This window comes from Drosophila teissieri, chromosome 2L (genome assembly GCF_016746235.2).
Source record: "Drosophila teissieri strain GT53w chromosome 2L, Prin_Dtei_1.1, whole genome shotgun sequence".
Classification (NCBI taxonomy): domain Eukaryota; kingdom Metazoa; phylum Arthropoda; class Insecta; order Diptera; family Drosophilidae; genus Drosophila; species Drosophila teissieri.
Genome location: NC_053029.1, coordinates 4656413 through 4672088, shown reverse-complemented (window position 1 = coordinate 4672088; position 15676 = coordinate 4656413). Strand labels below are relative to the sequence as shown.

The 15676-nt window shown below is 48.8% G+C and overlaps 1 protein-coding gene across 1 annotated transcript in view; it reads left to right on the top strand.

The window, feature by feature from the left end:
* Positions 1-15676, top strand: part of LOC122611518 — a 113116-nt gene that overhangs the window by 52847 nt on the left and 44593 nt on the right. The window contains 17 exon segments of the mRNA XM_043784654.1: positions 5101-5244; positions 5304-5381; positions 5514-6131; positions 6421-6642; positions 6761-6943; positions 7194-7679; positions 7740-10172; positions 10239-10862; positions 10932-11249; positions 11545-11868; positions 12073-12390; positions 12454-12786; positions 12853-13179; positions 13408-13725; positions 14118-14444; positions 14511-14834; positions 15040-15669. Of these exon segments, the coding sequence (XP_043640589.1) occupies positions 5101-5244; positions 5304-5381; positions 5514-6131; positions 6421-6642; positions 6761-6943; positions 7194-7679; positions 7740-10172; positions 10239-10862; positions 10932-11249; positions 11545-11868; positions 12073-12390; positions 12454-12786; positions 12853-13179; positions 13408-13725; positions 14118-14444; positions 14511-14834; positions 15040-15669 (8007 nt within the window).

The following is a 15676-nucleotide window of genomic DNA, read 5'->3' as shown; positions in this document are numbered from 1 at the left end:
AATCCACACTTCCTGCCGAATTAACGGAGACACCCACAACATTACCTTCAGACAGAACTACTCGACCTTACCCACAACAAACGACTGAATCTACCAGAGAAGTTCCAACCATCCGGCCGTTTGAGGCATCTACTCCCAGTTCAGTATCTTTGGAAACTACTGTTCCACCAATCCCTCCAGTATCTTTGGAAACGACAGTTCCATCAATCGCTTCAGAAACCACCACAACGGTTCCGATTGGTACAACACGTGGTCCAGTAACAGAACAGACTACCAGATCTCCGAGCGAAGTCAGAACCACAAAGATCCCTGAAGAATCCACACTTCCTGTGGGATCAACGGAGACACCCACAACATTACCTTCAGACAGAACTACTCGACCTTACCCACAACAAACGACTGAATCTACCAGAGAAGTTCCAACCCTCCGGCCATATGAGGCATCTACTTCCAGTTCAGTATCTTTGGAAACTACTGTTCCACCAATCCCTCCAGTATCTTTGGAAACTACTGTTCCACCAATCCCTCCAGTATCTTTGGAAACGACAGTTCCATCAATCGCTTCAGAAACCACCACAACGGTTCCGATTGGTACAACACGTGGTCCAGTAACAGAACAGACTACCAGATCTCCGAGCGAAGTCAAAACCACAAAGACCCCTGAAGAATCCACACTTCCTGCAGGATCAACGGAGACACCCACAACATTACCTTCAGACAGAACTACTCGACCTTACCCACAACAAACGACTGAATCTACCAGAGAAGTTCCAACCATCCGGCCGTTTGAGGCATCTACTCCCAGTTCAGTATCTTTAGAAACTTCTGTTCCACCAATCCCTCCAGTATCTTTGGAAACGACAGTTCCATCAATCGCTTCAGAAACCACCACAACGGTTCCGATTGGTACAACACGTGGTCCAGTAACAGAACAGACTACCAGATCTCCGAGCGAAGTCAGAACCACAAAGACCCCTGAAGAATCCACACTTCCTGCAGGATCAACGGAGACACCCACAACATTACCTTCAGACAGAACTACTCGACCTTACCCACAACAAACGACTGAATCTACCAGAGAAGTTCCAACCATCCGGCCGTTTGAGGCATCTACTCCCAGTTCAGTATCTTTAGAAACATCTGTTCCACCAATCCCTCCAGTATCTTTGGAAACGACAGTTCCATCAATCGCTTCAGAAACCACCACAACGGTTCCGATTGGTACAACACGTGGTCCAGTAACAAAACAGACTACCAGATCTCCGAGCGAAGTCAGAACCACAAAGACCCCTGAAGAATCCACACTGCCTGCAGGATCAACGGAGACACCCACAACATTTCCTTCAGACAGAACTACTCGACCTTACCCACAACAAACGACTGAATCTACCAGAGAAGTTCCAACTATTCGGCCGTTTGTGGCATCTACTTCCAGTTCAGTATCTTTGGAAACTACTGTTCCACCAATCCCTCCAGTATCTTTAGAAACGACAGTTCCATCAATCGCTTCAGAAACCATCTCAAATGTTCCGATTGGTACAACACGTGGTACAGTGACCGAACAGACTGCCACATCTCCGACCGAAGTCAGTACCACAAAGACCGTCGAAGAGTCAACACTTCCTGCAGAATCAACGGGGACACCCACAACATTACCTTCAGACACAACTACTCGACCTTACCCACAACAAACGACTGAATCTACCAGAGAAGTTCCAACTATTCGGCCATTTGAGGCATCTACTTCCAGTTCAGTATCTTTGGAAACTACTGTTCCACCAATCCCTCCAGTATCTTTAGAAACGACAGTTTCATCAATCGCTTCAGAAACCATCTCAAATGTTCCGATTGGTACAACACGTGGTACAGTGACAGAACAGACTACCACATCTCCGACCGAAGTCAGTACCACAAAGACCGTCGAAGAATCCACACTTCCTGCAGAATCAACGGAGACACCCACAACATTACCTTCAGACAGAACTACTCGACCTTACCCACAACAAACGACTGAATCTACCAGAGAAGTTCCAACTATTCGGCCGTTTGAGGTATCTACTTCCAGTTCAGTATCTTTGGAAACTACTGTTCCACCAATCCCTCCAGTATCTTTGGAAACGACAGTTCCATCAATGACTTCAGAAACCACCACAACGGTTCCGATTGATACAACACGTGGTCCAGTAACAGAACAGACTACCAGATCTCCGAGCGAAGTCAGAACCACAAAGACTCCTGAAGAATTCACACTTCCTGCAGGGCCAACGGAGACACCCACAACATTACCTTCAGACACAACTACTCGACCTTACCCACAACAAACGACTGAATCTACCAGAGAAGTTCCAACTATTCGGCCATTTGAGGCATCTACTTCCAGTTCAGTATCTTTGGAAACTACTGTTCCACCAATCCCTCCAGTATCTTTGGAAACGACAGTTTCATCAAACGCTTCAAAAACCACCTCAAATGTTCCGATTGGTACAACACGTGGTCCAGTGACAGAACAGACTACCAGATCTCCGAGCGAATTTAGAACCACAAAGGCTCCTGAAGAATCCACACTTCCTGCAGGATCAACGGAGACACCCACAACATTACCTTCAGATTCAACTACTCGACCTTACGCTCAACAGACGACTGGATTTACCAGAGAAGTTCCTACCATCCGGCCATTTGAGGCTTCTACTCCCAGTTCAGTATCTTTGGAAACTACTGTTCCACCAATCCCTCCAGTATCTTTGGAAACGACAGTACCATCAATGACATCAGAAACCACCACAACGGTTCCGATTGGTACAACACGTGGTCCAGTAACAAAACAGACTACCAGATCTCCGAGCGAAGTCAGAACCACAGAGACCCCTGAAGAATCCACACTTCCTGCTGAATCAACGGAGACACCCACAACATTACCTTTAGACACAACTACTCGACCTTACCCACAACAAACGACTGAATCTACCAGAGAAGTTCCAACTATTCGGCCATTTGAGGCATCTACTTCCAGTTCAGTATCTTTGGAAACTACTGTTCCACCAATCCCTCCAGTATCTTTGAAAACGACAGTTTCATCAATCGCTTCAGAAACCACCTCAAATGTTCCGATTGATACAACACGTGGTTCAGTAACAGAACAGACTACCACATCTTGGAGCGAAGTCAAAACCACAGAGAGCATTGAAGAATCTACTTCTCCTGCTGGTTCATTCGATACAACTATTCCATTCCCTAGTCCTGATGCAGTCACGACAGAACCTTCAGAGTCAACTACTCGCCTATATACTGAACATAATATTCATCCTGGATCTTCCGAAATACCTTTTGGAAGCACTGCACCTACCAGTGAACGATCAACAGAAACTACAAGGGAAGTGCCAACCCTCAGCCCAGAAACCACTAAAACTACTTCTGCTGGTACCCGACGACAACAAGTGACAGAACGAACTACCAAATCTTTCAGCGAAGTAACGACTGGACGCTCAACTGACGTAGTGACTGAAGTTACTATGCCACGTGAAACATATACGAGCAAACCCATTGATATTAGTACAACTACGCTGTCGGTTGATGAATCAACATTTAAATATGACATGTCTTATAGTAATATTCCGTCAATTACTACTGTTTTACCTGTTTTAAACAATTCGACTACTCTATCGGAACCCGTTTCGGATAAATTGCCAACTGCAACAGACATTACGGTGACAGATAGCCCGACGACAGTACCTGTACAGAGTTGCAAAACAGACTACGACTGCTTAGACGAACAGACCTGCATTGGGGGACAGTGCATATCGCCCTGTAAATACTTCACTAATCTCTGCACGGTGCAGAATCTGACCATTTGTCGTACATTGAACCACACCACAAGGTGCTTCTGTGATACCGCCGATGATGTAAATAGACCCGATTGCTCTATGAAAGCAGGTAACTAAAGTTGTGTATATAAGTTGTAAGTCTTGTTATCGAATCATAATGAATGAATTGCAAGGAACCACAGGGTTGCGGTTATTCCTGGCATCGTGGCATAGCCGACTACTTTCAACGCCAATCACATAGCTGGCCAATCGTAGTGACTACTTCAGTTTGATGTCATGATATCTTTCTCTTCTCTTGGATTTCCAGCCATTCTTCTTCTTGTGGCGCATATATATGTATGACCACCCATTCAAATAGTGCGGGCACCTTGCATGCAATCATTTGGATTATTTCCTGCAATTCCCGTGTGTTTTTCGTTCTCGAATTTCTAAATTTTTGTCTGTTCCCCCACTCCTTATTGCTTCTTCGGCTATATTTCGTCAAAGACCCGCACCATCACCCACCGATCTTCCCACCACGAGCAGCACCAGAGATGTTTGAACTCCGTGTGTCCACCAAAGAAGCTTATGATCGAATGCTTGTCCTTGGGAGTTCAACCTGTACTGCAGTCGTTTGCATGTCGATTTATGTTGCAATGTTGTTCGTTCATGTTAGTTGCCTGCTTTTTGTCTGCCTGATTGCCTGCTGCAAGAATCATCACCAAATCCTCAGCCATTATCCACCCCACTTTGAATGTCTCTCGTTACGTCTTCGAAGGATCTCAACTCGCATGTTTTCTCCATATCTCAGCGCGACACCTTCCAAATGTGTTCAAATCTGTGTTGATTTTGTTGTATTTAGTGCATAATCGTTTTCGTTTTTCATGCATCGTAAGTGTAATAGTTTTTATTGTAATAAGTTGCATGTGGTATATGGGTAACTAAGAATAAAACCCTAGCACTAACTCACTTAACGCTTATGCATGTGTATATGTTGTTTTATGCAACTGCTTAAAACTAAACTATATTTAACCGTAGCTAAAGCCTGCTAAATATTATTTAATAGCTTGACTCTGGAGTTGAAGAATTAGAGTATATATTCTATTTAAAAACAAATATTGTACTAACTGCATTGAAAAATTAATGAAAAAGAAACTACCTACCGAACAGGATTCTTGACCTAAAGTGAATGACTTATATTATAACGACCTTATATCCACGCACGATAGTGCTTAGATAAAAAAAATCTTTTTTACCTTAACTAATGCCTTAATGTCCTTTGCTTTGAACGCATAAACAGAGATCGGATGCGCATCGAGTGATGAGTGCCCGTCCCAGCAGGCGTGCATTAATGCTCTTTGTGTGGATCCTTGCACCTTTAACAATCCCTGCAGCCGTAATGAAGATTGCCGTGTTTTTAACCATCAGCCATTGTGCTCAGCCGGTGGGTATCAATAAAAAAATGTATAACAAGATCAATTTATTAATATTCTAATCCCACAGAGCACGGTCGCACGCCTGGCTGCGAGCATTGTCCACCAGGCGCAAACTGCGATCCAACAACCGGTGCTTGTATAAAGGGTAAGTTTTGCTGTCAGTCCTTTTCGTCAATCAACCTAAAACTCCTAGCTTTAAGTGTAAATACGATGTGTACATATTCTAATTTAAAATTAACCTCCCGTTACACCCGTGTAAATACATCTCTCTCCTTAGCTAATGTAACAATAACAACTATTACTACCAAGAACTCCACATCTACCAAGATACCAACGAAACCAAGAACAACAGCTAACCCAAACACAGGCGTCAAAACGACACCGACAACCACAAGGGTCACCACAAGAAATACCACCACGACCACAACCACTACTACCACTTCCTCCACTAGCACTGAATCGAGCACAATCACAAGCGCTACTAACCAGACCAGTAAGAACCAAAAACCAGACACAGAAAGCACCACCTCCCACACTGATGCCACGAGGCGGTATCGCGATGGTGAGAACAATATCACCGATACTCCAACACCAAGGCCCACGATCCAGACGACCACGCTGCGGGGCGAAGGTATCATAAGTGACAGCCAGAGTCGGTCCACCACGACGCCCAAAATGAAAACCACCCGACTGGATACTTCCAACGAAGTCCCAGATACCACCTCGCCGTGGCCGATAGAGCTGCCCACCACGGAGGGCACCACCACGGAGGTCTACAACACCATGATTGCCCCGGTGGTCAACACCACTGACACCTCATTAATTAACCCATGTACAGTAGATACTAATTGTGCCCCTAACGAGCACTGCAAGCTGGGCCATTGCCGTAAAAAAGGTATATTAAGTTTATATGTGACATGCACGCCACTTTGGGAATCCATCCTATTAATTGGCTAAATAACCAGCCATTTTAATTGGAACAAGTCCTTTTTTTCCCAAAGTGGCACTAATAATATTAAATTGTACATAAATGTGTATTCTGGCATTACAAACTAATTTTGTTGTAAAAAATGTACATATTTAGGATAGTCCTTGTACATATTTGGGGTAAATTGATTTACAAAAAAAATCACCATCACCATTTGATTAACTATTTAACTCACTAAATCCTTTCTAACAAGTAGAACCGCCGGGTTCACCGAAAACGCCCGATCCCTGTCAATCTAACAACGACTGCATTGAGAGCGAGGCCTGTTACATGGGACTGTGCCAGGATCCTTGCGAATTTGCCAAGATTTGTGCCGCGACTGCCAAGTGCACCGCCAAGAGTCATCGACCAGTGTGCACCTGTCCGCAGGGCCATGAGGGCAATCCGATGGTCAAATGTGTAACCACTCAAACCCCAAGTAAGGCACTAATCAATTAATCAACAACTTTCATTTAATGCATAGGGTACACCACCAATAATTGACCATAAAGGCTCCGCTGTTTCTATCTGAATAACATTATTTAACCAACTTACAGTGGAATGCACCGACGATTCGGACTGCGGTGTCACGGAAGCGTGCATCAACCAGCTCTGCCAGCATCCTTGCGATGTCCATGATCCTTGTGCCACGAATGCTGTTTGCATTAATAGCAACCATGCAGCTGACTGCAGCTGTGCGGATGGCTTCCAGGGCAATGGATTTGTTGGCTGTCAGCCAGGTTAGTATACCCTTGATCAACACGATGGCGCACCTCTGTTGTCCTTCAAGAAATCTCCTGCTAATGTGTCACCATGTCTCGTTTCTAAAAATCTCTCTCTTTCATACACTGTACAAATCCCCGTACACCACGACACATGTATAAAACTTGTACCGCCCCGACACCATTCAACTCTAAAAACCAACAACAAAATATAAATACACCCACCGATCCTACCGAATCGCACCGTTATCCTAACCAAAAACCACAGCACGTTCCCATGTCTGCCAATACAACGAGGACTGTCCACCGACGAAGCTCTGCGATCGGCTGAACCGCCGCTGCATCAATCCCTGTCAAGAGGACTCTTGCGGCGAGAATGCCGAGTGCATACCTGTGAACCATGGTACTGACTGCCGCTGCCTGCCCGGATTCCTGGGCAATGCCTACGTGCAGTGTCTTCCTAGTCAGGGATGCCGCTCCGATTCCGAATGTGATTCCAGTCAGGCTTGCATCAACGGAAAGTGTTCATCGCCCTGCCAGTGTGGAGCCTATGCCCTCTGCGATGTGGTTAATCATCGTGGTGTTTGCAAGTGCCCTCCCGGCTACAACGGAAATCCGCAGGTGGGCTGCAGTCCGCCTCAAGATCCATGCGATCCCAATCCATGTGGCTTAAATGCCTTGTGCGAACTGGACAATGGAAACCCCATCTGCTACTGCCCGAAGGGTCTTACCGGAAATCCGTTCAAAAATTGCAGTGAGTATTATCTATATTTATAGATATGCCAAGGTAAAACTTGTTTTAACCATAATTTAGTTCCTGAGGGAGATGAGTGCACACCGAATCCCTGTGGTCCCAACTCCGGATGTCGTCGTGTAGGTGGAAACCCGGTTTGCTTCTGCCTGCCGGAATATGAGGGTCAGCCACCGTCGATTCCTTGTGAGCTGCCTTCGAATCCTTGCGACCCATCGCCATGTGGACCAAATACTCAATGCTCCGTACTCAGCAACGGTTTCTCCAAGTGCACCTGCCTGCCGAACTATGTGGAGAGTCCGAACACCATCCGTGGATGTGTTGAACCAATTAACCCGTGTGACCCGAACCCTTGTGGAACTGGTGCAATCTGCGATTCATCGCGTCAGCCCGTGTGTTACTGTCCGGACAACAAGATTGGCAATCCTTTCAGACTGTGTGATAAACCTGCAGTTACCATTGAACTTTGCCAGCCAGGACCATGTGGCCGAAACGCCGAGTGCTATGTGGCTGGAAATCGTGAGGAGTGCTACTGCCGCTCGGGATACGTGGGAGATGCTTACCAGGGATGCCGTGAACCGAGTCGCACCGTTTGCGACCCCAATCCTTGTGGACCTAATGCCAACTGCGTTGTGGCTGGCGACGGACAAACCGCATGCGTTTGTCCCGACGGTTTGTCAGGAGATCCCACGTCCCCCATTGGATGCCATGGGTATGAATGCCAGGTGGATGCCGATTGTCCAAACAGCAAGGCCTGCATGGGCTATCGCTGCTACGATCCCTGTCCAGGAGCCTGTGGCCAAGGGGCACACTGCCAAGTGGAGGAACATCACCCAGTTTGCTCTTGTAACGCCGGTTTAACTGGCAACCCAGGAATTCGCTGTTATGCTTTGGACCATCCCAAGACGAATCCTTGCGTTCCAAGCCCTTGTGGTCGAAATAGCGAGTGCAAGTTGCTGAATAACCGCGCTGTCTGTTCATGCATCCCAGGTTACCTGGGCGATCCCCAATCGGGATGCCAGCCTGAGTGCGACATCAACTCGGATTGCGGTGATACCTTGTCGTGCATCAACCACAAGTGCGTGGATCCCTGCGCCGGAGCGATCTGTGGAATTAATGCCATCTGTAATGTTCGCCAACATACGCCAGTATGTCTTTGCCTCGACGGCTTTGTCGGCGACGCCTTTTTGCAATGCGTTCCTATTGGAATACTGAAGAACGTTTCTCGGGATCCGTGTGCCCCGTCGCCTTGTGGTCCTCACGACGTTTGTTCGGTATACGGCGATGGAGTGGCCCTTTGTGATCCCTGCTTTGGACCCAATGCCCAGCAGAATCCCCGCTGCAGACCCGAGTGCGTGGCTAATTCGGATTGTCCGTTTGATCGCGCATGCTTGGGCCAGCGTTGTCTGGATCCCTGTCCCGGATCCTGTGGGCGGAATGCTATCTGTAATGTCTACGAGCATAACCCCGTATGCGCTTGTCCCACAGGACTATTTGGAAATCCCTACGAACAGTGCACGACAAAGTCGGTTGTCGAGCCGCCACCACAACCAAGCTGCGCTAAACTCCATTGCGGTGCCAATGCGGAGTGCAAGCGTCAGCACAGCGGTCTTGCCTGCGTCTGCCGTAAGGGTTACTTCGGAGACCCACATATTGGCTGTCGGCCAGAGTGTGTTCTTAACAGTGACTGTCCCGCTGAAAAGGCTTGCTTGAACTCCAAGTGCGTAGAAGCGTGTACCGGAGTGTGTGGCGTTAATGCCGTTTGCCGTGTGGTTAACCATGCGCCTGTTTGCATCTGTGCCGAGGGATACAGTGGAGATGCCTCTATTGCCTGCAATCCATTCTACCTGCCACCTCCAGAGCGACCTCATCCGTGTGAGCCATCGCCATGCGGACCAAACTCTCGATGCAAGGCCACCCCTGATGGCTATGCAGCCTGTTCATGCCTGCCGAACTTCAAAGGAGCTCCACCAGTCTGTCAGCCAGAGTGCGTGGTTAGCTCGGAGTGTGCTCCCAACCAGGCATGTCTGAATCAGAGGTGCGCAGATCCTTGCCCAGGTATTTGCGGTGGTGGAGCTCGCTGCGAAGTGCTAAACCACAACCCCATCTGCTCTTGTGAGGCCAACTTCGAGGGTGATCCGTTTGTGGCGTGCTCACCCATTCAGGATCCAGGTCGCGATATCTCTGTGACAAAGAACCCGTGCGTGCCATCTCCTTGCGGACCCAACTCCATTTGCCAGATTAAACAAAACCGACCAGTCTGCTCCTGTGTGGCCAACTATATAGGCAGCCCGCCGTATTGCCGACCGGAGTGCACGCTGAGCAGCGAATGCCCATCGGACAAGGCCTGCATCAACGAAAAGTGCCAGAATCCATGTGCCAACGTATGTGGACACAATGCCCGTTGTACGGTTATCGCCCACTCCGCCCACTGCAGTTGCGATGAGGACTACGAGGGAGATGCCTTCATTGGTTGCTCTAAGAAAATTACAGAAAGTATGTATTCCTGTCCCTACTAAGGTACACATAATTTATACATTTCTTTATTATACTCCCAATCAGGGCCCGGTGATCACATCGATCCATGCTACCCCAACCCATGTGCCGAGAACGCTGTTTGCACGCCTTACAATAATGCCGCGCGATGCTCCTGCATTGAGCCCTACAATGGCGATCCTTACAGCACCGGATGTCGACCGGAATGTATCTACAGCTCGGAATGCCCCTCATCACTGGCCTGCATCAAGCAGCACTGTCGCGATCCTTGCACGGCTGCTTGTGGAGCGAATGCCGAGTGTGCGGTGGTTAACCACTTGCCCTCTTGCAGTTGCACCAGAGGATTTGAGGGTAATCCGTTTGACGGATGCAAGCGGGTGGCCATTGTGCGACCCGATAGCGTGTGTGAGCCCAATCCTTGTGGACCGAACAGTATTTGTCGCTCTGTAGAGGGACATCCTACGTGCAGTTGCCAAGTTGGTTACTTTGGAGCTCCGCCGCAGTGCAGACCCGAATGTGTGGTCAGCTCGGAGTGTGCGCAGCATTTGTCCTGCATAAATCAGAAGTGTATGGATCCATGTGTGGACACTTGTGGATTCAACGCCAAATGTCAAGTCAACAACCACAATCCCATCTGCTCCTGTCCAGCCAACTATGAGGGAAATCCATTTGAGCAATGTGTGCCCAAATGTAAGTACCCAAATTACTTTAAGTGTGGATAATAAAATATTTATTACATTTGTTTTGAAACTTTTGCAGCTGCAGACCCACATCGCAACGTGGATCCTTGCCTGCCCAGCCCATGCGGTTCCAATTCCATTTGCCGAAATGTGAACAATAGAGCGGAGTGCTCCTGTGCGCCAGGAATGTTTGGAGCACCACCTAACTGTCGACCAGAATGTGTGATTAACCAGGATTGCCCATCAAATCGGGCTTGTATACGGCAGCGGTGCGAGGATCCTTGCATTGGCATTTGCGGCTTCAATGCCGTGTGCTCCACACAGAACCACCAGCCTAAGTGCAGTTGCATTGAAAGCTTTGAGGGTGATCCGTACACCGCCTGCAGAATGCATGAGAGTGAGTACCGAACCCTTGACTATTTGCTATCCTTTCCAAGAGCGCCGATATGGGCTCCAGACTCGCCCTTAATGTTAAATGTTTCTTTCAGTGGTGCTCTAGAAGTATTGGTATTGTGGTGTACATTTTATGCATGTTCCTCGTACTGTGTACATATTATGGTCTTCATCTATGTATCTATCTATCCATTTTATTATTATCTTTATTATTATTACTTAGTCTTAAGCCTATTGTGTTTGTACATTCGTCTGTATGCATCCGCATTGCCTGCTTGCTATTTTCATGACCATGACAGTCGTGGTGCTAGATCCACCCACCGATCCATGCTACCCATCGCCATGTGGTGCAAATGCCATTTGTCGCATGCGCAACGGAGCCGGCTCTTGTTCCTGTATCCAAAATTATTTTGGCGACCCCTATATCAACTGCCGCCCTGAATGCGTCCAGAATAGCGAATGTCCCAGTAACCGTGCCTGTATAAACATGAAGTGTCGCGATCCTTGCGCCAATGCATGTGGATTTAATGCCATTTGCCGGGTGGCTCATCACCAGCCCATCTGTAGTTGTGAACCTCACTTCACTGGCAATCCACTGCGCGCATGCGTCGAGAGGCCCACAAGTATGACTTTGTCCTGGGCTGGGTTGACTTGTTTGGAGAACAAATCATATTATTTTAAACTCGCATTACACAACTAATTTTGCCTAAATATTTGCTTTGGTTCTTATTTTTTGATGACTGATTTGTCATCCAAACAAATCGACCCAACTCGTTATACACCTTATAGATCAGGAGTCTTTACCTAAATGCTACTTCCCCTTATAGACATGTACCTTCCCCTGCCCAAAGACCCTTGTAGACCGTCGCCTTGTGGCCTGTTCAGCACGTGCCATGTAGTTGGGGATCGACCTGTGTGTGCCTGTTTGCCAGACTACATGGGTGCTCCGCCCAACTGCAGGCCCGAGTGTATGACCAGTGCCGAGTGTCCTTCGGATAGGGCCTGTATAAACCAGCGCTGCAAAGATCCTTGTCCCGGAACGTGTGGCTACAATGCCCGCTGTCGTTGCACCAATCATTCGCCAATCTGCAGTTGCTACGATGGCTACACCGGGGATCCGTTCCACCAGTGCGTTCCTGAAAGAAGTAGGTTTCCTGTAGAAAGAATCAACATAAGAGAGTTTTCAACTGAGGTTATCATAATTGTAGAACCACCACCAATAGCTGATCCCATTGTTCCGCCCAATCCTTGTGTGCCATCACCTTGTGGACCCAACTCTCAGTGCCAGGTTTCAAGCAGTGGAGCAGTGTGCTCCTGCGTAACCAATTACATAGGACGACCACCTGGTTGTCGACCAGAGTGCAGCATCAACTCCGAGTGTCCGGCCAGAATGGCCTGTATCAATGCTCGATGTGCCGATCCGTGCATAGGATCGTGTGGAAATAACGCGCTCTGCCATGTCAGCCTGCATGCACCGGTGTGCATGTGTGAGCCCGGATTTTCCGGTGATCCGTTCTCCGGCTGCTACAAGATTATTGAGAGTAGGTTCTTGTTAGGGTTTCGTGATTTGATAGATACTTATTTCCGTGCTTGCCCCGCCCATACAGCCCCCATTGAGGTAATCCAACCGTGCCGCCCCAGCCCATGCGGCTTAAATGCCCTTTGCGAGGAGCGGAATCAAGCCGCCGCCTGCAAGTGTCTTCCGGAATACTTTGGGGATCCCTATGTCGAGTGTCGCCCCGAGTGCGTCATCAACTCGGACTGTCCCAGGTCGCGAGCGTGCGTCAATCAAAAGTGCGTGGATCCCTGTCCGGGAATGTGCGGTCACAACGCCCTGTGCGCCGTCTTCAACCACGCCCCCAACTGCGAATGCCTACCTGGTTACACGGGCAACCCCATCGTTGGTTGTCACACAGTCCCTGAGATTCCACACTGTAAGATCTCAATCAATCGTTTTAGCAGTGATGGATGTACCTAGGTAGATAGAGTCGGTATCAAACGATTGCTTAAAATGTAGCTGCTGGGAATACCCCGTTTTCATTACACTAGTTTTCGAAATGTCCCGCCCAAGAAATCTACTCTACCATGGTATTACTTCCTTCACTGCTCCTTAGGCCCTCAGTTAGGCTTTCTAATAATTGCTGCCTTTACCACGCCTGTAGATCCCGACCCTATAGTGCCCGAAAACCCTTGCCAACCCTCGCCCTGTGGCCTCTACAGCAACTGCCGTCCGGTTAATGGCCACGCAGTCTGCTCCTGTGTGCCCAGCTACATCGGCTCTCCTCCCAACTGCCGGCCCGAGTGCATGAGCAGCTCGGACTGCGCGCAGGACAAGTCGTGCCTTAACGAGCGCTGCAAGGATCCCTGCCCAGGCACCTGCGGCAATAACGCGCTCTGCCGCGTAGTCAACCACAACCCCATCTGCTCCTGCAGTCCCGGCTTCAGCGGTGATCCCTTTGTGCGCTGCTTCCCACAAGAGAGTAAGCATCGGCAAGAAGCCAAAGAAAGCTTAGCTTCGGCCAGCCGGAGATTTAAATTCCCCTGCAGAGTTGTTTCTCTAATTATTTGATGGAAGCGTTTAGATTGTCCTTTAATCCGTATTTCTTCTGCGTTCAACAAGATTCTCAATTACGATTGTACAACCCGACTGCAGGGGTTTTTAAGCCAACTACTCACCGAATCATTTCGCCATCAGAGAGTGCTTTGTTCACTCGATCCATTTCATCACTGCTTGACAACATTATTCACATTCTCTATATATATCTTTACCATTATGTTTATTTCTTTTATATGTACTCTATGTATGGCTTATATTGGTGCATGATGATTATCGTACTTGGTGTAATGTTATGGTTATAAATGGTGAAAGTAGAGCGGCCGCCCATTACCCATGACCGCATCGAACCGTGCGTGCCCTCGCCATGTGGGCCCAACTCAGAGTGCCGGGTGTCAGCCGCCAATGAGCAGGCTGTCTGCTCATGCTTGCAGCATTACGTGGGTAGGGCGCCAAATTGCCGGCCGGAGTGTACATCCGACTCCGAGTGCCCCGGCAATTTGGCCTGCATCAATCTGCGCTGCCGCGATCCGTGTGTCGGTACCTGCGGCATACAGACCACTTGCCTTGTAAATAATCATAGACCCATTTGCCGCTGCATTGACGGCTATGCAGGGGATCCATTCTCAGAGTGTAGTCCGAAGAGTAAGGGTTCCGAAAGCGTCGATATCCAGGCACATATTAAACCGTTGACCTTTCCCCCATTCCTAGTTATTGTCCCGGTGGAAGTGGCACAGCCCTGCAACCCAAGTCCCTGCGGCGCCAATGCTGTGTGCAAGGAGCGCAATGGCGTGGGTTCCTGCTCCTGCCTACCGGAGTATAATGGAGACCCGTACACGGAGTGCCGCCCAGAGTGCGTGCTGAATAGTGACTGCTCGAAGAATCGTGCCTGCCTCAACAACAAGTGTCGCGATCCCTGTCCGGGAGTCTGTGGCGTCTCTGCCGAGTGCCACGTGATTAACCACGCACCCAGCTGCAGTTGTCCTTCCGGTTTCACTGGAAATCCCTCGCAATTTTGTCGGGAGATACCAAGATGTAGGAACATTTTTCACGTTGGGTGGGTCGAGTTTTAAGGGAACTTTTTAATTGTAGTTTCCAAAGAAAGTATCTAACAAGATCAGCTTGATCAGAGCGCATCGTACAAATAGCCCCCGATTTAGTTGAGTTTCCTTAAAAATTGACCCACTCTTTGTGCTGCCCATTGCCCAAGCAGTCTTAATAACGATGACCCTGATTTTAGTGCCCGCTCCCGTCGAACCTTGTCGTCCTTCGCCCTGCGGACCTTACAGCCAGTGCCGTGAGGTTAACGGACATGCGGTCTGCTCCTGCGCTACCAATTACATTGGCACACCTCCCGCCTGTCGTCCGGAGTGCTCGGTTAGCTCCGAATGCGCTCAGGACAGGGCATGTGTGAACCAGCGCTGTGCGGACCCGTGTCCCGGTACCTGTGGCAATGAAGCTATCTGCAAAGTGACCAACCACAACCCGATCTGCTCCTGCCCAGCCGGCTACAGTGGCGATCCTTTCGTTCGCTGTGCGCCGTGGCAGGAGGAACCGGAGCAACCCAAGTCCAATGAAAATCCTTGTGTACCCAGTCCCTGTGGACGCAATTCTCAGTGTCGTGTCGTGGGCGAGACGGGTGTGTGCTCCTGCCTGCCTAATTTCGTGGGCAGGGCGCCAAATTGCCGTCCAGAGTGCACTATCAACACTGAGTGTTCTGCCAACCTGGCCTGCATCAATGAGCGCTGTCAGGATCCCTGTCCGGGATCCTGTGGCTTTAATGCTTACTGCAGTGTGGTAAACCACTCGCCCATGTGCACCTGCGACACTGGTTACACAGGTGATCCCTTCGCCGGCTGTAATCCACAACGTAAGCT